Below are 24,683 nucleotides of genomic sequence, written 5' to 3'. Positions count from 1 at the left end.
CTTGCAGAATGTGGGACATGAAGAAATATTACACAACCCAATCAATTGATACTATTTGTTTAAAAAGAAAGCAAGTTATTTGGACAGATTTACTTGCCTTTAGATAAAAAATCTTACCTCCAGCAAACATTCCGTTCACGAAGCGAATGGCGGCGTACACTTCCCACATTGGTGCAAACGCGCCACAAAAACCAACTATTGAGTTTAAAGTAAGCATTGCAAACCACACTTTTTTTCTTCCAAATTTATCCGAAAGGTGACCAAACAAGAGGGCTCCGAAGAAGATACCAGCCATTTGGAAGGTTGTAATTATGGAGCTGACATTTTCCAAACTGCAGATTAGATTCCACTAAAAAAGAAGAAAAGAAATGGGATTTCTCCAAACCAGTTTGTGTCATTCATTTCAAAGTGATTTTTTTCAATCCTTATATCTCTATCATACTACAAGTATGCAAGCAATACTATGTCACAAAACTGGTCATAAGCACTTAAAAACACTTATACTCCAAATATATCCCCTTCTTCAAATGATCGTTTATAGTATAAAAGACTGGCGCCTCTGACAATTTTATGTTGCTTGCCTACCATAACTCGAACGAATTCGAAACCGAGAAATACCTCACAGATAAATATTTTTTGTTTATTTGTTTGTTTGTTTGTTCGTTCGTTTCGTTTTTTGGAACACTTTTCATTTAGCGTAATCAAAAACTGATTACATGCATTACTTGCAATTTCAAGGCAATATTTTACGCGGGTAATAGTCTCACACCTCAAAAAGCGTGTGATATCTTTGAGGTGACAGCATTATAGTTTACATTAAAAAAAACCAATACGAAAAGAACAACTAAGTCCGATCTATTGTCTGTTTCAGGGTATTATTTGTGAAAAGGTAAATTCCTAATGATAAGAGTGTATTTCAACGAGTGACGCAAGCTGGAACATTCAACGAAAAGGTCAAGCAATTTTAAAATTATCACGCGATCCCGTGCAGTTAACCATTTTAATTCCCAGGTAGAAATGAATATTTGGGTGAGTTAAAAGATTTGCCTGTACTTAACCTCTGTAACTACGGTAGTGAACGCAGATGTGTACTCTATTCCTGCACAGATCTCGTTATCTTCTGTACATGCATTCTCCACGCTACGGTTGCCTGTATACCAAGAGGATGTCAGACCGTACTCTGAATCATTTGTTCCCGTGCCGTTGACGTAGGATGGACACACCCAGTTAGGCTTGGCGCCAATGAAAACAGGTATAAGAATTGTCCATGCAGTCATCATTCCACTGGATCTTATGATAAAAGCTATTGCGATTTGTCTAGGCCCTATCTTACCTGAAAAAAAAAAACACTTGTCATTAGCCACCTTGAATTCATACCCTACTTATTCAGATTTCTTTTAAATAAATCATCTGGAAACTCTATTGACTGCATAATCGAGATTTGTTTATTAAAGTGAGAGACACGTAACGTATAAAGAGACGGAACGTATCAGAGACGGAAGTTACGTATTATATATTTCAAAACATTTGTTTTCAATATACCTGTATTAATAGAAGACTAAGTGGTCAATATTTGGTACATGGATGCTTCCATGACTGAATTACAGTTATTTATTACAGTTATTTGTCACAGTTATTCTTTAGAATGTCAAACGACGCTTCAAACTTTGCAAAAATGCTTGGCTGGTGCAAGGAATTATACCATGTACCTAATTGACTAGTGGTTGTCAAACCAGGCAGAATACTTCTTATTAACAAAATGTTTTGATTGTTGTTTGTTAAATATTTGTGTAAAGGGAAAGGCATTAATCATTCCAATAACAACATCACATTACTTACTTTGAGTGCATTTAAAATTTCAACATAATGTGTTGTGCCTCCGATACTTGAATTTTTCTTTTTTTTTTTTTTTTTTACAGTCATAGCAGAGAATACATTGCCTACATATGTACATTTTTCATTACTAGCGATGCCTGATAACTACAGTTGCTGTACGAATGTTAACCGTTGGTTACAAATAACTACTCACCAATATCGCTTAGGATGCGATCGAATCCTTCAGCCATGTTGTGGTGTGTGGCAAGAAGCAAACTAGGAGAATGGCGAAATGATCATGAGCACTTCAGTGGTCAGTGATAAAAACTTCGTCAGTGATCGTGATCCAGAATTCTTGGCATATCAGTTGTCCTCGAGAAGGGGACGAACCCGATTTGCGTGTTCAGGCATACAAAATGCGCAACATGCTCGTTTTAATGCATGATTGCATCGTTTTTCCTCAGACAATCATCAATTCAATCTGAAGTAAAATCTCTCTGTGAATACAAATGATTTCATACACGTGATATGATTTTATAATCAAGCGTGTTTTTTTTCTTAGTGTGTGGCATCAGAAAGCGTATCAGAAACAATGAAACTACTTGTTCATTGCATTTATATTATCAGAATTTGAAAAATCTAGAATATACTTTACGGGTCATTGTCAACACTTCTTAATAATGAGGTATGTCAAAAATCAATTTTTTCAAACAGTTCTGAAATTTCCTACTTTGAATAAAAAAAAAAATAAATATTTTAACCTGCACGGTCGTTTCTTTCATTTTTTTTAATTGTTTACATAATAAAAAAACAGTTGTTTCAAAATAAAGTACTGGTTACCTTGCACAGGATCAATGTAATTTAACAATACTATCATTATTATTATTATTATTGCATTTATTCCCTCAAAACGCAGTTTACATGCTGTGTACAATGTCAAATTGATACATGAGTAATATCACAATAATAATTCAAAAGACGAAGTTGGTGTCTATAAACTATAAACCCTATAAAAATATTGTGAACTATAAAAATTAAAATATTCTACATTCTGTATACTGGATGTATGTAGTTTTAAAAGAATATTAGAATGAATAGTTAATATTGAGAAAAGTCGCACTAAATTTATGAGACAGTATATAATGAATACGCCCTGGGGTTCAATGGGGGGGTGGGGGGGGGTGAAGGAGTTTATTTACACTAGGGCCAAGAGACCCTTACTGAGCAAGGACGGGGGAGGCACAACTTGTCTCGCATCTGGGCAGTATTACAAGAACTGCTCACTAGAATGCTTACTATACACTGTCTCCTGGCTTTAGTGTGCCTTATGAAGTCCTAAGTGTTGGGGCGAAAGCTTTTACAGGTACATTTTCAGTAGTGTAGAAATTGAACAGTTAAACATTTCTTCAAGTTGACTAACATCACTAGACAGATCAATTCACATCGGAACAATGGAGGCTTGTTACGAATTAATTAAAATAATGTTGAAATTAGATAGCTTTTGACGTTATCAAGATCACAACGTTCGGTGCTCTCCAATTCTCCAACCTTTTCCTCAGCTTATACCAGGCGTCCCTCAAGCGAAATCATAGGCTTATACATTAGATAAAATACAATTTAAAAGTATTTCGAGAGGTTTTAGACCATAAAGACATATGAAATAATTTGCTATACACCCCCCCCTCCGACACACACACACACACGTGCATACATGTATATTAGTAAGGTTTTAAAATATCGATATAATAGAAACATAAACATGTATGAAATATGTAGAATTTCAGGCTTAAAACAAAAGTGCTTTTAAAATTAGGGAAAAGTCTTTCAAGCACCAAGCACCTTTACGACCTTTTGAGTCTTGTTGTTGGGTTTCTACGAACTTTGTAATCTTTTATAAAATATATATTAAGAATTCATTACTTAACAACAAGCTTCTATCAAATCCAGCAATATAGTGCGCAATGCAGATCCAATTATTTTTTAAAGATCTGTCGATATCGTCTCTTTGCTTTTTCCATGCATATCGTCGCTTTCCTTATCGCTGGAAGTTACCTCATCCTCAATGTATGGTTTTCTGGAGCACCATGACCATTCAGGGAGAGAATCAGGAAGGCGGCGCATTTTTGTTTCGGGTAATAGGAGGCCAAAGAATGCAGCTACCACCGCCACGCTACCAAATACGATGAATGGCAGTTCTCGGGACACCCGTCCCTAGGGGAATATAAATTAACAATGAAACATGCACATAAACTTGTCTGTAACAGAACATCGGAAATGCCCCACAGAAACGTCACTTTATATGAAGACCAGTCGATTCTGCACAATTTAAATTGGAAATTTTGTTCCAGTTTTAACTTAAAGGAAAATATTTGAATAACGCAAAGCCCATAAGTTTCAGTTTATATCGAAGAAAAAATTGTTTCACAAGATTTGTTTAAAATTTGAGATAAACGGTTAACGTCTTTATCCTAATACAACAATTGATGTAAAATGTCAAAGTAGTGTATTACAAACTTACCAATGAAGCAAACTGTGGTGCCGTAACTCCACCTGCCCTACCCGCAATGGAAGCAGCGCCTCCGCCAATACTCCTTATAATAAATTACATTTATATTGTAAGCTATAAGATTTCATTTTATGTAACTATTACTTTTGTCTTAGTGTTAAAATTGACTATTTAAGGAAAACTTTTCACAGAATGTTTCACGCAATTACAAACATTTTTGTTTTTTTAATTGCATTCACCTGACGACAGTGGGAAACAATTCCCCGGTAACAAGGTACCCCAGATTCCAGGCTGCCATAACGCCACACTTCCCCAACAAAGAAAGACAAGTCACCAAAACACTTAGTTCTTCCAATTTTCCTATATTAAAGCAAGTGGGTTTTTAAAATGTATTGCATATTTTCATAGATAAATACTTTCGCGTTGAGAATAGTGACAAGTCAGGATAATCTTTAAAAATCATTTGGTTGTTAATAACGTTAAATACAAAAGCATGTAAGAAGTCTACGATTAAAACTGTCATTTATGCCTTTTACCAAACGCTATTCTACAATGAAATTCGTTATCTTATAAATGGAAGATTTAAATAGACCAGTGTTCTTACCTGCTAAACCTATAAAAAGTACAGAAAATATAGCAAGTCCACAAATAAGCAAGGTACCGAACATGGTGACACGACGACCAAGCCTGCAATTACGCAATTTGTAGGGGAAAATCTTGGTATTACAAGTGTAATATTCTTAATTGCATATACTGCATGTTATGGAGGTTCTTGGACTGATTATTTTCTAATAATCTTAAAAGATTTTTAAATGCATCATTTGTCCTGCTACAACCCTCAATATATAGCATACTACACATTTTTTTCCATATTACCAGTTTTGTTACAGATGCTTTGCAATACACTGGAACCACGCAATAAACATACCAAATACCACAGACAAGAGCAACCGCTAGAGCAGGTATTTCAACAGCTGCCAAGAGAAACGAATTTAAGTACTTGTCACCAGGAAGATTTTTCACATTAAGAGATATCCCATAAAACGCTGCACCATATACAAACCTACAGATAAGGAAACAAAGAAAGCTTTGTGGAAAAAGTTGAAAATCATACAGATTAAAAAAAAATACTTGCATTAAATATTCTATTAGGAGGCAGAAGTTAACAGGTGGTATAAATTAATTTACTTTTTTGTAAGATTTTGGTAAATCTTCCAGCTTAAGTTTTGGTAAAGAAACATAGTCTACAAGTCTGACAGGTACATTGTTTCAGACAAATTGACTAAAGTTTGAAATGAAGTCAATTGCCCTAAAAGATACAACCATTCATTTTGAAGATAATTGTAAGAAATTTTGGCAGTCAAGTTCTTACCAGAGGAACATGAGGACTAGGGTATGTTTTGCCAGCTGTGGGGTTCTGAACAAGTCCCAGAAGCTGAATTTTTTCGCTTTTGCCGCATTCTTTTTCTCCTCCTTGAATCAAAAGGACACATACATATCATTTATGAACACAGAATCAGTTTTACACAGCGTTTGTTTTTACTTTTGATTTATTGCATGGCACTTAATATAGATCCTTAATGCTGCGCTTGGCTGTCAACCTTTACCTTAATGAATTGTTTGAGTGTTTCCACGCTCGGGGGTGATTTTCCATTTGCTTTTGCGATAATGGATAGAACCTCTTCAGCTTCCTCTAGTCTTTCTTGCATAGCAAGCCAACGAGGACTCTCCAGCATAAATCTAAATTATACATAAAATGCCCAATGTTTACGACCATTGGATCTGTCAGTTTTCCCCTAGCCCATCGCCATCCATCCCCGGAAACTCTAAAAATTATATAACTTTAATGCAATTTAAGAAAAAGCCATACTGTAATTCCATATGATATTTGGACTACATCAATTTACGCCGTATTGACCATATCTATATGTTACTCACTTCCACAAAAACCACACAAACACTGTTGGAAATGGCGTGGTCACCATCAGTAACGTCTTCCAGTCCCGAATGTAGTATGCCAAAAGCGGCAGAAGCATGCTGCCAGGTGTCCACAAGTTTAAAACATTTAAATAGATTCTCCATTTGATACCAACAAATTCCAGGGGCCAGGCAAAACTCACGAGCAATAAACCTGGAATAAAAGACCTAATAGCAGCTATTTCTATAATTGGGTCTCCTTCGAAGACTCCTACTCGGAATATTGTTGTGTCCTGTTGCAAAATATTTTTTACTTGAGTTTTTAATGCCCCGTAACATATTTATACTGTACTGGCAGCTAAAATAAATATAAGGTCTATCAGTAGCCAACATACTTTTCCATGACACTTTCTCAACATGTCCATATCACATTTTCCTTGCATACAGCAGAAATAGACATTGTGTAATGTAGAGAGGAAATCGCGGGACAAACGTAATAGGTTAAACTATTACAAGGAAGGTCGGCAGCGCTTTCTCATCATTTATTTTCAAAATTGTCTCAGCTTCAACGTAAGATCGAGTATTAAAATTTATTTTTCATTATCTTTTTAACCTACAAAATTACTTGAATGTGCTGCCACATAGTACAGCTGACATGACGCTCACAACAGCGGCATCTACGACTCGGAGCAAAAATAACTTCCTCACAACTGCATTTACTTTCATTACCTCCAGCGCACATTCCATTTATAAAACGCATGGCCGCCATTACTTCCCATCTAGGTGCAAATGCGCTAGCGAAGCCAACGATTGAATTGACAGTAAGGGCTGTGTACCAAACAGGCTTCCTGCCGAACATGTCCGACAACTGGCTGATAGCAAGAGCTCCAAAAAATAACCCAGCCATTTGAATTGTTGTGATGATGTCGCTGACATATTCCAAATCACAGACAAGGTTCCACTGGAAAGATTTATAAACGGAACTTGGTAGGGTACTTTCGTCAAGAAATACATGTATATACACGCTTGCTTTATTCATTGTAACGTCTACCTGGACTAACCAATTAAAAATGGCTGTGTGATAGAAAACTACTTTAAGCAGATGGAGAAATGGTACACAAACGATCAACCACAAAGAAAAATCAAAATAGGAAATTCCTGTCGGTTGTGTTCGCTTGCGCTTTGAAAAAACCAAATATTGGTTTCGGTTTCAACCGACCTTACCTCTGTAACCATTGATGTAAACGGGGAGGTATACGTTATACCAGAACAAATATTGTTATCTGCTGAACACATGTTTTTGGTGCTATTTGTTGTTGAAAGATTCCCCGCTAAAATTTTCGAAACGTCGTCGTATGCATCCTCACGGTGACTTCCATTGCTCCATGACGATGTGCCATTTGAATCAGGTGGGCATATCCATTCGGGCTGTGCACCAATGAAAATTGGTATTAAAATGGTCCATGACGTCATAACATCAGCCAGACTCACAAGAAAAAATACCTCGATTTGTTTACGGCCAATAACGCCTGATAAAAACGAAAGAAACTCATTTTGATAAGTCAACTTCAGTTTAGCCAAGAATTCATCATCTAGACTCAGATGATAGCAGCATGTACAGACAATACATAAAGAGGCAAATTCATAACCCCTTCCCATCCAACATATTTCATGAATGTGCATTTTCTTTTCAGATTCATTATTTACTCGTACGTGTAGAAGATTTGACAACTTCTCTTAATAATTTATTTCACTTTTGGAAATGTGAACCAGACGGTTTACGACGTAAGTTGCAAATGCTTGTATATTAAAACTCACCAACACCCTTCAGTATCTCCTCAAACCCCTGCGACATGTTGATACGGTCTGTGTAGTATCTTACACCACAATCATCAAGCCGTAACGGCAGACCTACTACAGTGAAATAACGTTACAGCACAGATTCACAGGTGTTTTTGTACTTTGTGGAAGTTGACCCTAAGCTTATCTACATCAGTTTATTGCATGAAAACGTGCATGAAGGTGACGCTTAGTATGCTACTCGTGTAGAAATGCACTGTGGATGCGCCAGGCAAAAAAAAGGGTAACAAGGCACATTTGACCTTTACTTTGTTAAACATATTTTTCTGGATACATAGAATACTTTTTCTTTAATCGCCAAGGCAAACCATATCCATTATCTTGAAAAAACAAACATCTGTTTTTAATTTTTTTTTACTCTTTTTGGTGAGTTGTTTGGAGAGTTAAATTGGTATCAATCACAATAAAGGTTAGGAGATAACGGTGGTTAGACCATAAATTGAGAATGTGAGAAGACCCTTAAGGACACTTTCGATTAGAAGAAAAAGAGGACTGCAAATAAGAACCTGGCGCAGAACAGCACTGATAAATGATTCAAGTACCTTTAGGTGAGACGTCTGTTACGGCTCTACCCTGGTCTTCAAATCAAATTCGGTCCCTTGGTTCTAAATTGTTTTCGAGAGACTCTGTGTCATGTCTAGGCAAAAAATGGTGCTAGGTCGCGTGGTATTAATGTGTCCCTCTCGGGATGAAGTAGATGAAGAGCTACAATTTATTCTAAAAGCTTTATCGATTTTTTTTAAATTCCTTTTCGCTTAAGCAAAGACAGCAAATTACGATTTTCATGGCGTCTTTATTCTTTCTCTTACCAACGCCATCATCGATGTATCCAGCTTCTTGCTATTTAAACGGTCACATGTATTCCTCGGGACTATAGGCCTGTATGTTCACAGGTAGGGACAGAAATCCTGTTATTTTAAAAATAGTAATAAAAATGCTATTTGTGTCTCGAGCTCTGTCGCACTAGACGCAATCTAGTGATCCACAACTAACGCAGTCGTATCAGTAGAAACAGATCCCTAATATTAAGTTTTATCAACTTTTGCCTACAAGGAAGACACAAATATATTGTTCAGGTATTGCGCGTAGCAGATACATGTATAACCTTTAAGCCCGTAACCGAGTATAATCGCATACATATGATATACATATGGTAGTTCTGATAAATTACAGGGGGAAGTGCAATCGTTAGTCACAGCTGCTACTCAGCCTGCTAGATATGTGGTACGCAAGACCCTGCACGGTTGCCTTTAAAGCTAGGTTCCTTTCCGTTGTTAAGAGGGACTCCGAAAAGACCGTTTCTACTTGCTTGCCTTTTAGCGTAGCCTTTGTGTGAGAAATAAACCTAGTGAAAACTTCAAAATTGCTGTGTTGTTGTGTTCCAACTGAAATACGTTCTATTCGGTAGCCATGTAAAGACACTGTGAAAGCAAATAAATACATTATGGACTATTTAATGTATATATTTTGCAAAAAGGTTAATTTAGATTTAGATTAATGAGCTAACATGGAATGAAATAGTTTACAGTTGACCTACATGTTTAAATAAAAAGCTAAGTTATGCTTAAAAAATAATCCAACTTAAGCTTATTTATTTTTTTTTTTACAACTGGTTTTTCAGTTCATTTTATTGCATGTATATAGTTCAGCCCAGTTTTATCATTACAATCATTACTGCAATTAGTCGCAGTCTTCATTCCCCTCGTTTTGTAAGTTTGCGGAAACGGGATCACCATACCAACGAGGATAAATAATGATTAAGCAGTTCACTGCCTTTGCACGTCATGTCGAGGAAGCTTCAAAGATTTGGCGCAAATTGCAGGCACGTTGTTATGATGCACAACTTAAAATAAATACTACTTTTCAGTCCTAGGATTTATAGACATGCATTTGAAGACTGTATTTGAAACGTAGTGTGATTCTCAAATAATAACACAATTAAAGGCATAACATTTCTTCATATTTGATGGCACTATCACTAAATCCGAACAAATGCCACCTTAGTGTTTTAAATAGTATAACTTAAAGAAAAACAACATATTTGCCATACATTATTTCCCAACAAATGACATTTTCACCGAAATTTTCTGCTTACCCTCTATATGAAATGGAGGAAGAAAAGGTCTATTTCACGAAAAAAAAAACACAATTTTAAAGCATTATACTGCTGTCCAAGAGATCAATTTCAGTTGGGGATTTTTGGAATTTTGATTTTGTCTGGCTTGCATAAAAACTGCCACAGAGAATTTATATACGTTACAGGCCACTGAACTTTGCTTCTTATGTATTTTTAAGTGCGCATTGACGCCGCAAAGAAAACCCCTCTCCGGTGCACCTTTTTTCTGAATTTACAAGTAGTTAGAAAAGAAATGTAATAGCCCTCAATGGGCTTAAACAAACTTTACTCATATCTTTCTGAATACTGGTTTACTAATGGCCACAGCGCATACTTTTTGTTGACATCCTTGACGCAAGATCAAAAACGATTCTATCATTAATTTGTCACGTCAAAAACAACAATGAAGTGTCAAGAATAGCTCATTGTTGTTGAACAATTGCTTCATCTACAATACTCTACGATGTTTCACAAATTACTATAGTTTTTAAAATTTTCTTTATTTTCTACTCCTTGGTCCCCCATTTTCCCCTCTTCCTCGACTGACAGCTCATCCGTCGATGGGCGGACGCAAGGAAATGCACATTTCGGTAGAGCATCCGGCAGAGGTCGCTTTTTGGTTTCAGGCAAAAGCAGACTTAGAAAGGCAGCAGCCAAGGCGAAACTTCCAAAAATTGTGAAGGGTAGTTGTCCGGATATAGTGCCCTGGTGTTAAAAAAAGCCAATCAACAATGGCCTAAGGAATCTGAACATATTTAGATATTTAAAACATCAAATTTATATAACTCAATACAGCATCTTAACACTGCTTTTGCAAGGAGGCTTATAAAAATATAGATGAATATGAATATATAAAAACTACTGAACTGGACAAAACGTTGAGAGACAGTGGTTTGGATGATTGGGTATATCAAATACAAAATGGATTGGTTTAAATTTAAATTGATGGGTAAAACATATGGTCAACTTGACCAATATCCATTTTACGGATATCTGTGCCAATAATTTACCTCTATTGTGTTCAAGCAAACCAAACGCCACATCATAGAACAATGGGAAAATAGAACCTACCAAAAGCTCAAATTGTGGCGCAGTCACCCCTCCTACTCTGGCGGCCATAGAGACAGTTCCAGCTGCGATGCTCCTACAAAGAAAAATGGATTGAAAATATCAATATCATTCCTTTCCCTCATTTAAGAACTGGTATCGACCTTTTTATTTCAAGCTAATGGGCCGGGTTAAGTAGTTGCATATTAGTATTGAAGAGAAATGATAAAAAAAAAAAACATAGAAGGGAAAACAAAAATATTTGAAATAAAGAACAGCAAATGCAGGGGAATATATTGATCAATATAAATATTTGCCTTAAGAACCTAGTGTTAAAATAGTTTTTCAGTCCAGTGTGCCATCACTGTCAATACCATTACCTGACAACAGTGGGATAGAGTTCCGCGGTGTAAAGATACCCAATGGACCAAGCTGAGGTCACGCCTAGCTTTCCAATCAGAGCCAGGGCGGTAACTAGGGTTCCAAGCTCATCGATTTTACCTGAATAAAGGGAATTCAATTACAGAGCAGAACCTCGTCAGTTCTCTTTTTTTTCACACGCTTTTTTTTTAAACAACGTTTATTCAAAAGAATGAAGTGGAGGCAAGGCGCTGGAAGCATTATATGCTCTCCACAAAATTAAATTAAATAAGTAAATAAATAAATAAAACAAATGGATAGGTATATACATATATACAACAGAGTAAATGTAAAACTTCATATATATCAGGAGCACAAGTTAAGTACAGAAAGAAAGAAGAGGAAAAGAGATAATACCTATTAAGTGATAACAAAGTTTACGAGAAGAAAATTTGCAACAGTGTCGAAGATAATTTCATTTTGGGTGGGTGATAAGGATTTATGACCGTAGAGAAATAACGACAGCTTTTCTTTTTGTGTTTTGAAAGAGGTCTTGCTTGCATGTAGGTAAAGGGGAGGGTACTTTGAATTGAGTAAAGGGCATCTGAAGAAAAAGTGAAGAGGGGTTTCAAGGCCCCACAGGTGCAGTGTGGTGTATCAATAGTAGTCCAGTTATGCCTAAACAATTCTGCTCTAAATAAACAACCGACCCTCGCTCTGTTAAGAATTTTTTCATGATTTCTGTTCAAGTTTAGTGTTGTTGTTGAAAGCGACCCAGCAGTGAGGTGTTTTTTTATCGAGTTCTTGAAAGATGAGATTGAAGGTAAAGATTTAGTGGAGGAGGAGAGTTGATCCCATGAAGACATCAGAAAATAGTTAACTGAGGTACGGGGGTATTTAGGAGGAAGTTTAAAGTCTCTTTTGTTATTTTCTCGGGTTATGATTGGAAAAGGGTTTCTGAATGGGCGGAATATATCAGAAACATAGGAGGGGACCAAATTCGCCATGACTGAAAACATAATTTTTTGAGCATGCATTTTTCTTCTATCAAATAGAGAAATCCAATTTAGTTGTTCAAATATTTTGGAGGTACAAGAGCTAGGTAAGGCTCCCAGTACTATTTTGCCGGCTTGGTATTGAAGAGACGATAGTTTCGATAATTTCTTCTGGAGTGAGTTATGATAGAAGATGTCACAGTAATCAAATTGTGATTGGATAAAGGCATTATATATAACATTTAAATGTTTGGACCTAACTTTGCAGTATAGAGGTTTTAGTGCATTTACGGCCCGTTGAACCTTTTCGCAAACATGATCAGTATGATCATTAAAATTTAGTTTTGAATCAAGTACTAGTCCCAGGTGTTTGTGGCTCTTTGTCCTAGGTATCATGGTATTGTTTATATACAATTCAGGGTATGTACTATTATCATTTTCTTTGCCGAATATAATTTCGCGGCACTTTGCCGGTTTAAAATTGAGTTTCCATTTATTGGACCAATTTTCAATGGTACGTAGGTCACCTTGTAATATAGCATGTGAATCAACATCTCCCCGACGCGAGGGCATAAAGAGGGAAGTATCATCCGCATAGATGAAACAATCAGTAGAGAGTCCGTCAGGGAGGTCATTTATATATATGAGAAAGAGTAACGGGCCAAGTACGCTACCTTGGGGTACACTTGTATTTATGTAACCTCCCACACGCTTAAGTGGCAATCTGATCTAGAGAACAAATTGGCAGTCTGAGCTAAATTAAAACGACATACAGACTTGACATTTAATGTGGAATATTTCAGTTTCGAAGGTATGAATAGGTTAAAATGTCCACTTTTTAAAAAACACAGATCCCATATTAGATATCTGACTGGAGAAGTGTGTGTAGTCAGCTGTGTCGCTACCAATGAACTGACTACTATGCCTGTTGCACCTTGTAATATGCAGTGATTTAATTGGGTAATGTTCCTTTGGGCTGGTCAAAGCTGGGCTTTGGTGAAGCATGGTTCTGTCAAAACAGTATCCATATGTCGGCAACAACTGCATAAAAGAATTTGAAATTTTGCATGCAAGCAGCCGGTTTTGCAGTGCGTAAAATGAGTTAAGCAGTCAGAGTAGAATTTAATCAGTTGTGTTATGTAATAAGAATGAAGTAATTTTTTTAGTCAACAGCTAATATTGAGTTTTTACCTCCAATAGATCTCCTGAATAGAGGCTATTCAACTGGATAGCCTCATTCCCTGATGAAGACGTTCTGTTAGACATCGAAATATTGGAGGTAAAAACTATCTCAATATTAGCTGTTGAGTGAAGAAAAATTACTTCATTCTTGAGTTAAGCAATGTTTAACAAAATTGTTAATCTGTGCCAGAATGGCGCGAAAAATACAGACATTTCCAAACAGATTATTGTGTCACACGGAACGGTCCGCACCGTTTTATGGAGTTATGCCCAGACTAATGTACCTACACAGAGGCCACACCCTATGTGTCGAAATCTTACCAACAGGGTACAGGACTCACTGTCCTTCCGGATATGCTGCTGCGACTAACCAAAAACCACCCAGTCCGTTCAGAATGAGGGGCAAATGACAACCAGAACGCGTTTTCAAGGCTCTTAGCGAACACCAGACTGGTTTCAGCAGGTTAGGATAGAAGACGACCTCTGAGGATGCCATTGCAAACAGCAAAATAGCGTCGTCTGTTTCTCTGATGAATTAGGGACCATGACCGTTTGTAGGTAGAATTCAGCAAAATAGGAAAAAACTGATGAATTATGATTTGGAAAATATATTCCATATTAAATGTCAAGTCTGTAGATAAATCCATATTTGTGTGCCTGTAGGAGACGTGGTTTTGTTAATCATAAGTATTTAGCAATATCTACCCTCATACCTGTACATTCCCTTTTACCTACCCGCTAAACCAATGAAAAGAACAGAGAACAAAGCCAGCCCGCAGGTCAGCATTGATCCGACCATTAGCTTCCGGCGGCCAATTCTAAACGAAATACAAGTAGTTACTACATGAGATAGAAGCTTCAGATTGGTCTCCGAATATAAGAGAATTTACGGTAGAAAAACACCACTGCTGTGGTGATAACATACAGCGGCACACTGATATCAACTAAAGCTAAAAACTGCTCTAATTTTTAAATAGTAAGCGCATTACTCTTCTCTGACAGCATACACGAGAGTAATCGTTGAAAAATGTTTCGCTAAAATCCGTTTTAATTGACGTGCTGCAACAACATAACCTCATCGTATTAATCCACCAGACAAGCTCAAGTGAACACTTGGTGGCCTCTAGCGGCATTTTTGCGCTTCAACCTTGGAAACCACCACTCTAATAATTTCCAACCTCTGACTCCCCCCCCCCCCCCCCAACCTAAAGGGTTTCGGAGAGACCATCCGAATGGCTTGAACGGAGCATATCTTGCAGAAAACATGCTCAATAAATTATTTTTATCAAAATATACAAATTCAAAGTTCATTTTGTAAATATCGAGCTTTACAAATGCGTCCTTTTGCTGGAAGTTAATGAGGTCTGGAAGTTAATGAGCTACCAGTACATGGTTGGGTGACGTCACAAGCCACGGGGGGGGGGGGGGGGGGGGGAAGCATGCATGTTAAGCTATCAAACTGAGTTGTCATTGTCTAAATGTTTGATGAGTTTCCAAACTCCCGCTGAAAGCCCATACCCGTTGACTTTTCTTAATTTAGATGTTTATATCCTCGTGAAACCATGTGACACAATTTCCAGTCTATTCATTTCTTTAACCAGAATGTAATTACGACTCTCTCGACTAGTATAAACTAGCATTTAATGACGACTATCTCCCCTAGTATGAACAGAGATTCTCAATATTTTGGCCTATTTGAAGAAAACAGAAAAATAAACTAGGCTCTAGATACAAACATTGCTCTACAACTTGGTGTCTACGTATTATTTGCTATCACTCAACACCATAACAAATAAACAAAATATTTAAATAATCCCAGATGTCAAGGGGAAAAAAAGAGAGACGTCCATTTACCACGGTGTGCATTAGGCTATAACGACTAACAAGCACCGGTGCATGTCTCTAAACGTTGTGTTTAATTTACAGCATAAAAAGGGGACGAAAAAAGACTTACCTGTTACCGGTGAATAAGACAAACACGTGAGACACTAACTCAAGCGCTGACAAAAGAGCAAAGTTGACATACACATCTCCGGGTAACTGCTTCACATTGAGCGATAGTCCATAGAATGTCAAAGACCACACAAACCTATAGTCATACAAAGGAGTTTAAGGGCAAATTTATGGCAGTTTCATGTATTTTTCTACTGTCATATTGTTTTCTAAGCTCATTAGGGCCTATCACAACGATTACATAATTCCAATTAATATGTGACAATAATTTCTGTATATTTTACGAATAAAATAACTTTTATCAAACAACAACAACTCACCAGTTGAACATGAGAACCAAAGTATATTTGGTCAGCTGGGGTGTCCTAAACAAGTCCCAGATGGCGTAGTGTTTTACCGTTGCAGCCTTTGTCTTTTGCTCCTACAAAAATAATTTAGTTTTTAAATGAAAAAATAAATTTACAACAAGATACTTAACGACTTAATTCACCATCCACATCATCCACGATCAAAGTGCTTTGATGAAAAAAAAATCTATGAATTTCGTTGTACAAACTCATATTTACCCATAATCAAAACTCATTACGTCACAAAACGGCAGATGAAAATCATCTCAATACTAGTAAAATTATCATTATCCATCAACTGGTAAGTATTTAATTCAAAACATTTTTGACTAAGCCTTGTTGTTATGTGATTATAATTAGTTAATCTTAATTGACATATTTTCAAATACCTCAACAAAGTTCATCAGTGTATCAAAATCTAGTGGCGTTTTTTTGTTCCCGATTGCAATGGATCTCAAAATCTTTTCTGCTTCTTCAATTCTGTCATGCATAAGCAGCCAGCGAGGACTCTCTGGCATAAATCTGTGAAAAGGTAATATTACTTTTCTGTAACTTAGCAAAATATAAAATGGCATCATACACTCTTGGTCAAAAATGTTGCCCCACCTCTAATTCCATGCGGTACATGTGACATATTCGATTATATGGATATCTTCACCGCCATTTTGTATTCTGTACCATTAATCGTGTTAGATATGGTACATTTATCTGGATTAAAAAACACTATTTATAACAATTTTCACCTTTGCAGTGATCATTTGTAATTATAAGCATATGGAATCGGCGGTGGGAGAACCTTTTTGACCAGTGGTGTGTCTTCTCAAATTATGAATAAGTTGAATGGCTAAAACCAAAACATAAGCCATTTCACTTTGACAGGCCCTACCATGGAATTACGCTACATGCCATTAAACTCCCTTTCAGAAGTTAGCCACATGTTCCCTTTTTGCTATTTTAACTTAAAATTTAATTGATTGGCCATATCGAGCACGATGCTTGGTTTAGGTCACTCTTTTAATTAGTATGATTTCATCACGTTTTGCGAGCTACTTTTGTACTGCTTTCTAAGACGAAATTTCCGGCACAAAATCGTTATCGTTAACCACACCCACGCCTTCCCAATCTTGTATGACATCAGACAGTGCCAACAGCCTCTTTTTAGGCTTTATCTGATGGACACCATTTCAGTTTACCGAGAAGCAACGTTGAGTAACTTTTTGGTAAGGTCAGACCTACTTCCATAAGAACAAAAAGAACACCGTTGGAAATGGTGTTGTCACCATCAGCAGTGCTTTCCAGTCACGGATGAAGTATGCCAACAGTGACAGCAGTAAGCTGGCGGGGGACCAAAAGCTGAAAGTTTTGACGTACAATCTCCACTTGACGTTCACAAACTCCATGGGCCAGACAAAATTGACGAGCATCAAGCCTGAAAAAGACAACCGTACTGTGGGACAAAAACTAATATTACATAGGTAAATAGATTATGGCAATTTTGAAAGAAAGCAAGCTATTTGCACAAATTTTCTTACCTTTAGATATTGAAATCTTACCTCCACTAAACATTCCATTCAAGAAACGAATGGCGGCGTACACTTCCCACACTGGTGCAAACGCGCCACAAAAACCAACTATTGAGTTTAAAGTCAGCATTGTAAACCACACTTTTTTTCTTCCAAATTTATCTGAAAGGTGACCAAACAAGAGTGCTCCGAAGAAGATTCCAGCCATCTGTAAGGTTGTAATTATGGTGCTGATATTTTCCAAATTGCAGATTAGATTCCACTAAAAAGAAAAGAAATGCCGTTTTTTTCAAAACAATATCTATCATTCATTCAAAGTAAATTATCTTTCAATTCTAACAACTATAACACATTATATAAGCAACATCTGGTCTTTTTTTAACCTCATAAACACCAAATAGCGCTAACCTGTAAATTGTGAAAGAGGGGATTAACTCCGTGTATTGACCCTAAATTATTTGTTTGCAAACATGAACTAGTGAAAAGCATTTGGGTGGCAGACATGGGGTGAAGCCGGCACAGCAGCAGAAGATGGAGGAAGATGGCGGAGAACGCTGACAAGCCTTATGAGCCGACCATGGCTCAAGGAGTAAGTAAGTATGAACTAAACAAAGAATACAATTTTTTGAAAGCCAATAATACTTCAAGCTAAGTGAAGGTGTCTTTTGAAATGTAATGAACTTCTGAAAATGAAATATATAGTCTATATCTAGTACATGCAGCGGAAGAAGAAAATCAAAAACTATAGATTACTATGCACAAAATATTTTCTTTATTCCTTTGAATTTGCTTGGAAAAAAGCATCGCTATGATGTTACATTAAAGAGATAGCAAGAATAAGAGGTACATGTAGAAAAAATAAGAGTTGAAAAAAATACCCAGATTAACATCATGATATTTTTTCGAAAACCATCGCTCAAAATACAACAAAACATCGACATCTCCTGGGCCTTTGGGGTAAGTAAAAAAAGAACTGAATACAAATAACTTTGATGTTTTCGATGTTTTTGATGTTTTCATTTAGCCAGCATTTCTAAGTTGCGTAAGTAAAAACGGTCACATGCATTCCTTGGTTTTTCAAGTATACTATAAAGAAACTAGGAAGATAAGGAACGACGAAGTTTCATATACTGTTTTTTAATCGATTCATACAGTTGTTTCGAATTGAGATAAAGGACACAGTTTGCCTCTTCTCAATCCATTTGCGTCATGAGCACTATTACTGAGAGAGCACTATTACGGAGACATTCGTGAATAGTGCTCAGTCTCATAATAACACACATTGAAGAAGGCCACGCAGCGACAAAAACTTAGTGAGGTTTAGCTTCAGTTTTGCGTAGAAAGTGAAAAGTTAAAACTTATGATCATTAACAACAGACTTAACAGGTGTATCTCCACCAGAAAAATATTCGTCATGACCAGAATGAGTTGAAGGAGTTACTTTACCTCCGTCACTACAGAAGTGAATGCAGATGTATATTCTATTCCTGCACAAATCTCATTATCTTCTGCACATGTATTCTCCACGCTACGGTTATCTGTATACCAAGAAGATGTCACTCCGAACTCTGAATCATTATATATCGTGCTGTTGACGTAGGATGGACACACCCAGTTAGGCTTGGCGCCAATGAAAACAGGTATAAGAATTGTCCATGCGCTCATTAGTTCGCTTGACCTTATGATCAACGCTATTGCGATTTGTCTAGGCCCTATTTTACCTGAAAAATAATACATTGGTCAGCTAAATGGTATCTATGCTGTAGGACTATTGATAGGTTTTCATGCAAAAGAAACATTTTGTTGCTCACAAACATACAATGTTATGGATATAAAGCTTGAAATAAAGGATAGTTGGCTTTGAAGTGCAGAATTATACACAAAATCCAAGATTCAGAAAATATTTTAATACAGTTTTTTAAAACAGTACCTCAGGGGGATTCAGAAAATATTTTAATACAGTTTTTTAAAACAGTACCTCAGGGGGGTTTGCGCCATGGTTAATACGTACGCAACGTATGTATTCCAGAAAAAAAATGTCCGAAAAAAGGTTACTCTTGTTTAAGCATGTGTAGTTTGACCTTTCTGACTTAATTTTTGCATAACGAATAAAATATAGTTCATTTAATGCTTGCTGTACTATCAGCATGCTGCATTTTTTCTTTTTTTTTTTTACATTTAGTGACAAACAAACTAAAAATTGCGCAAAAAATTAATCGCTTTATACAGGAGATTTTTGCATTTATTACAACGTCTTCAGTCTTAATTAAAGAATAAAATCAGGGATGATCAAATTTTCAAAGTAAGTAGAACGCTTGAATTTCAACAGTGCAACAAATTTCCATTTGACCTTTGACAAGGATATGGGATAGTTTGGAGATTTTTAAGACCATAGAAAGCGGCTCTGCATTTTTACTGATGTTAGCGGCCATATCGTCCCTGTTATCAAAAATTACTCCTAGGTTTTTAACCTCATATTTTACCCTGACCTTGCTGTTTCCAATTTGTAATAGTTCTAATTTTTCTGCATCTTTATAAAAACGAGAGATAAAGTGAACTTTTTCTGTTTTGCCATTGTTGAAAACAAGTGAATTGGCTTTAAATAGTCCCTGACTTATACATTTCTGGATACATCTGATGGCCTGTTGCAAACAATATAAATTTGTGAGTGATCTACATAGAGCATTAGGTTAAAACCGTGCTTAGGCTCCGTTCACATGAAAAATCTATTTTCCAAAAATCTAAAAATCTATTCGCGGTATCTTGTGATCACGGTCTGTGCCCTGAATACCCCGCGGCGTAATTACTGGCAGCGCCGAGGATTAATTACAGCTTTGGAAGAAACTGGCTCGCGCTGCCCGTAATTACGCCGTGGGGTATTCAGGACACAGAACGTGATCACAAGATACCGCAAATAGATTTTTAGAAAATAGATTTTTCATTTGAACGGCCCCTTAGAGACAATGCCCACAATTGGTGACGTGTAAAGAGTGGACAGGATGGGGCCGAGTATGGGAGACCGGGGCTAGTTGGACCCCGGGGTAAGTTGCCCCCCCCCCCCCCCCCCCCCAATTTATGACAAAGTAACTATGGGGTAAAAGAACTGATCGCATCACTTTGTAAAGTGACCGTATCCAATAGTGCTAAGAAAACGTCGGCAGTGAGTCCAAATGAAATAATTTAGCATCTTAAAGTAACTTTATTAAAGATACTTGATGGGGGTCCAACTTACCCCGGGGTCCAACTAGCCCCGGTCTCCCCTACAGAGCCTTGTGGTACGCCACAAGCTAGTTGTGTTGACGGTGACTTGTATGTGCCTATCGAGACTGTTTGTTCACGCTCAGTCAGGTATGACTTGAACCATGCCAATGCAATACCATCTCTACTGGTATTTCAGTCTATTGAACTAAATCTTCCGGTTTATTGTGTCAAAGGCTGCAGACAAATCAAGTAGTTATAAGATCACTTGTTTCTGATCATTAAGAGCCGGAACAATATCGTTGTGCAACTTAAGATGCGCCATTTCAGAACTATGATGTGCTCTATAAGCCGATTGAACTTAGGCAAAAGTAGATGAGTGTGCAGAGCGCAGGCGCTCCAGTACTTTTGAGAGAAATGAGAGGTTTGAGATGGGACGATAGTTCTGCAGGTCATTAGAGTCTGGATTGCCTGTGGCCTTTTTTATGAGTGGTCTGATTATATATATCTTTCTAGGGACTACGCCGCTTGGAAGGGATGTGTTGAAAAGCTTTGTAATGGAAGGTAGTAATTCTTCTATGCATTCCTTTGTGAGGTTAGTTGGGAGGATGTCCAGTTCTGATGATTCTGGCTTGGAGGCATTTATCAACTTTTTTATTAGTTCGGGAGTAGCAGTGATGAATTCTCTGAAAAAGGTCGGCGATGTAAGAGGATCAACTTCTTGTAGAATGGAGTTGTTAATTCCGCTCTCAAAGGATTTTCTAAGTTTTTCTATTTTGTTGTCCAGGAACAAAAAACAAAGTTGCTCATCGGAGCATAGTGTTGGTTTAATGGTGGGTGATGATTTTTTAAAACTCCTCAACAATCGTAAAAAGACTCTTGGTATCTGATTTGTCTGTGCGTTTTTTGTGGTAGTCAGATTTCAGTTGATCAGCGCGGCGACAGTGCTCTAGGCGTTTTTCTTTATGAATTAGACGATGGACTTCTAGACCAATGTTGCGTCATTTACATTCACATGTTCTAACTGATTGTCGCATCTCAGATAGTTCACTGCAAAACCATGGTGCTGTTGACTTACTGCGAGTAACTTGTGTTTTGACTGGAGCGAGTTCGTTTAATATGATGGTTATGGTATTGTGATATGAATGCAGAAGAGTGTCAACATCTTCTGAAGTAGTGTTTCCAATTACATTGGTATCAGATAGGAAGGTGTTAAAGGCAGACTTAAGTTTTGCTTTAAGGACATCAATGTCAATTTCCTTCAGATTCTTACGTGAAGTTGTAGTGTTGACCGGAGGAGGGCGAGAAACATTCAGACAGAATTCTATGGGACTAGTCTGAATTCAAATAATCTGTTGAGACAGTTGAAAAATGAACATTTTCTGATGCGCCTTGACCAACATAGCCCCCAGAAGTCTATGCCCAGAAGGGTGGTGACCAAATTGATATCGCGTGACTACCCTACAAAATAACATGCGTTTTGTAACCTCAAAGCACTGGTCTGTAAACCTGTAGTGAAGATACTAATTTGACTTAACCAGTTTTCAATAAAATAACGATTGAAAAACATACCAAACCCAGCTGTTGTTCATTATAGAGCAAAATGGTGCAATACTTTTGCCTCCCTCCCCCCCCCCCCCCGGTTTTTTTTTTTTCTTACGTAGAGTTGTCATCATATGCGATACCTATCTCATTGTTGGTTGCAAATAACTACTTACCGATATAGTTTATAATGCGATCGAACCCTTCGGCCATGTTGTGAGGTGTCGCAACAGACAAACTAGGAGATGGCGAATTGATCATAAGCATGCACCCCAGTGGTCGCTTATAAAAGCTGTGTCAGTGATTCTCATCCAGCATTATAGGCATATCACATGTGTCCTTTGTGAGAGAAAGGCTTAACATTCCTTCCCATGCGGTTAATGCACGATACTGGCTCCAGCGACGCGGAGAGACACAAGTGATGCAATATGTACAGACACTACATGAAATATTTTTTGAATAAATAGATAAATAAATAAACATACTCCCCTAGCAAAAAAAAAAAAAAAAAAAAAAAAAAAAAAAAAAAAAAAAAAGTCACCCACTAACGCAGTGCGTAAAGTGTTCATAAAATCATACTATGAACCAATGTTCTTTATTCAACTTCAACAGGAATATTTTCACAAAATTTACTGATTGTATAACCAATGAATAAGCTTACCAAAGCTAAAATCAAAGAACAATTTTGTACAATATCCTCTAGATTGGACGACGCACCTGATGCGTCTGTACGTGGAGTCCCTACGTTTGCGGTGTAATGGCGTTCTATATATGGTGTAAAGATAGTATTAGATCATTTTTTCATTATTCTAATCAGAATCGCTTCGGTTCCTTTCTAGTACTTGGGTGCATGGATTTGTGATAAGGTTCCCGTCGACCACTGACAGCTCGCCTAGCTTACACCAAAGTAGCCAATATACCCCATACTATGACTTACGTGGGATGCGTCCTGTCGACCAGAGGCAAAAAAAAAGATTGGAAAGATATTTCTTACCAGCTGTTCTCCAAACCTTTACGCGTCCATGAATTCTGACAACGCTTTGGAGGTGTTAAAACTGCCTTTAATTTGAAAACTTTATCATTACCAAGTTATTGGCTTGGGTCCATGCCAGAGTCCCGGTACATCATCTGCCTCGACGTAAACGGTTCCTGACGTAAACGGTTCCTGACAGTTATCACTGGTCTCCTAACAGAAACCCCACCGAAAAAAAACGGCGATTGTGCAGACGTCTTCTGACGATAAACTCAGAAACATGGTTTGTCCTGCAGTCAATTTCTAAATGTCATGAAACGTTTTCTACAAGGAAGGCTGGGTCTGGTTTCCTTCGGCCTTCCCCAGGCAATCTTGCCCACGTGCCTGTTTGGTTATGATGTTGTCTAGATCTCTGAATGGTTCTCTTGGAACAACCCAGCCTTCTGGCAATTCGGCGGGTCGAATCTTCCTCATATGACAACCGCTTGGTAAAAATTAGGAGCCGCATTTTTAAAAGATAATTGGCGTTGGAATATTCCAATGATAACGCTAGGTAGGTCAATGCTTACTACCCCCATGCATCTCCGATTTACATGACGATCAGTTGCCTAGTTGTTATGTAATAGAAAATTACAGCTATGGGCAACCTTGTAGAATTGTAGCCTACATAATTGTGGTAGGGGTGACTTTTTTTGCTAGGGGAGTTTTTTTTTTAATTTGCCTGTCTTATTAACATACAAAGTCACTCAGCAAATTTGAAGTAATAGAAAAATATTGTCTGGCACTCATGGGGCAAAAGTGGCCAAATTAAACATGCCCAGTGGTTTTTCAATACAGTTTACTGCATTTAGTTTGGCGCCGTTTTTTATTATTATTATTAATTATTATTATTACTTTCACTCACAACGTACAATCTTATTCTTCATTTTCCTCGTTTTGTGAAGTTTAAACAGGCGTCATTAGACCGATGAAAAAATAGTAATGATAAAACAATTCACCGCCTGTGCATGTCACGTGCTGTGCAAAACTGGTGCTAATAATCTATATACTGTAACCCTACGTTATAGAAAATTTACTTTTGTTATAGGCCCTACTATTGCAAGGATGGAGATTATTTACAATGTGTAGAGAATCTCTCCATTTTACGACCAAGAATTTGAAGAAGGTGCATTTTTTAGCCTTTTTTCTGGTGCCAGAGAGATAGGCATACTTTTCTTTTTTATTTATCTTTTATATGGATTTTATTTAGCTAGTGTAAGAAACTGGTTGTAATAATTCATATATGTTACACAGGGCCGGATCCAGGATTATTTGAATGGCTGGTCCATTTTTTAAGAATGACAGGCCTC

The 24,683-nt window shown here is 37.2% G+C and overlaps 3 protein-coding genes across 3 annotated transcripts; all 3 read right to left on the bottom strand.

Annotated features, from left to right (window-relative positions):
* Nucleotides 1-376: 376 nt before the first annotated feature.
* LOC147763959 (uncharacterized) lies at nt 377-2,241 on the bottom strand. Its single transcript, XM_087001425.1, has 2 exons — nt 2,030-2,241; nt 377-1,333 (listed from the first exon to the last, which is right to left on the bottom strand). The coding sequence occupies exons 1-2, from the start codon at nt 2,064-2,066 to the stop codon at nt 1,035-1,037; spliced, it is 336 nt and encodes a 111-aa protein (XP_086857551.1). The 5' UTR covers nt 2,067-2,241; the 3' UTR covers nt 377-1,034.
* Nucleotides 2,242-2,683: 442 nt separating this feature from the next.
* LOC106168871 (organic cation transporter protein) lies at nt 2,684-8,161 on the bottom strand. Its single transcript, XM_013548080.2, has 11 exons — nt 8,057-8,161; nt 7,463-7,767; nt 6,968-7,199; nt 6,260-6,452; nt 5,929-6,061; nt 5,694-5,794; nt 5,250-5,384; nt 4,926-5,008; nt 4,561-4,681; nt 4,334-4,406; nt 2,684-4,026 (listed from the first exon to the last, which is right to left on the bottom strand). The coding sequence occupies exons 1-11, from the start codon at nt 8,091-8,093 to the stop codon at nt 3,796-3,798; spliced, it is 1,644 nt and encodes a 547-aa protein (XP_013403534.2). The 5' UTR covers nt 8,094-8,161; the 3' UTR covers nt 2,684-3,795.
* Nucleotides 8,162-9,703: 1,542 nt separating this feature from the next.
* LOC106168865 (organic cation transporter protein-like) lies at nt 9,704-22,705 on the bottom strand. Its single transcript, XM_087001355.1, has 11 exons — nt 22,538-22,705; nt 19,068-19,342; nt 17,652-17,883; nt 17,335-17,527; nt 16,488-16,620; nt 16,072-16,172; nt 15,753-15,887; nt 14,534-14,616; nt 11,642-11,762; nt 11,286-11,358; nt 9,704-10,919 (listed from the first exon to the last, which is right to left on the bottom strand). Exons 1-11 carry the CDS (start codon nt 22,626-22,628, stop codon nt 10,683-10,685), a joined length of 1,674 nt encoding a protein of 557 aa, XP_086857481.1. The 5' UTR covers nt 22,629-22,705; the 3' UTR covers nt 9,704-10,682.
* Between the last annotated feature and the right edge of the window lie 1,978 nt (nt 22,706-24,683).

Source organism: Lingula anatina, chromosome 1, assembly GCF_051362555.1.
Source record: "Lingula anatina isolate TDL-2025a chromosome 1, LinAna3.0, whole genome shotgun sequence".
NCBI classification, from domain to species: domain Eukaryota; kingdom Metazoa; phylum Brachiopoda; class Lingulata; order Lingulida; family Lingulidae; genus Lingula; species Lingula anatina.
The sequence above is the reverse complement of the archived record's forward strand: the minus strand, read 5'-3'. Positions and strand labels throughout refer to the sequence as shown.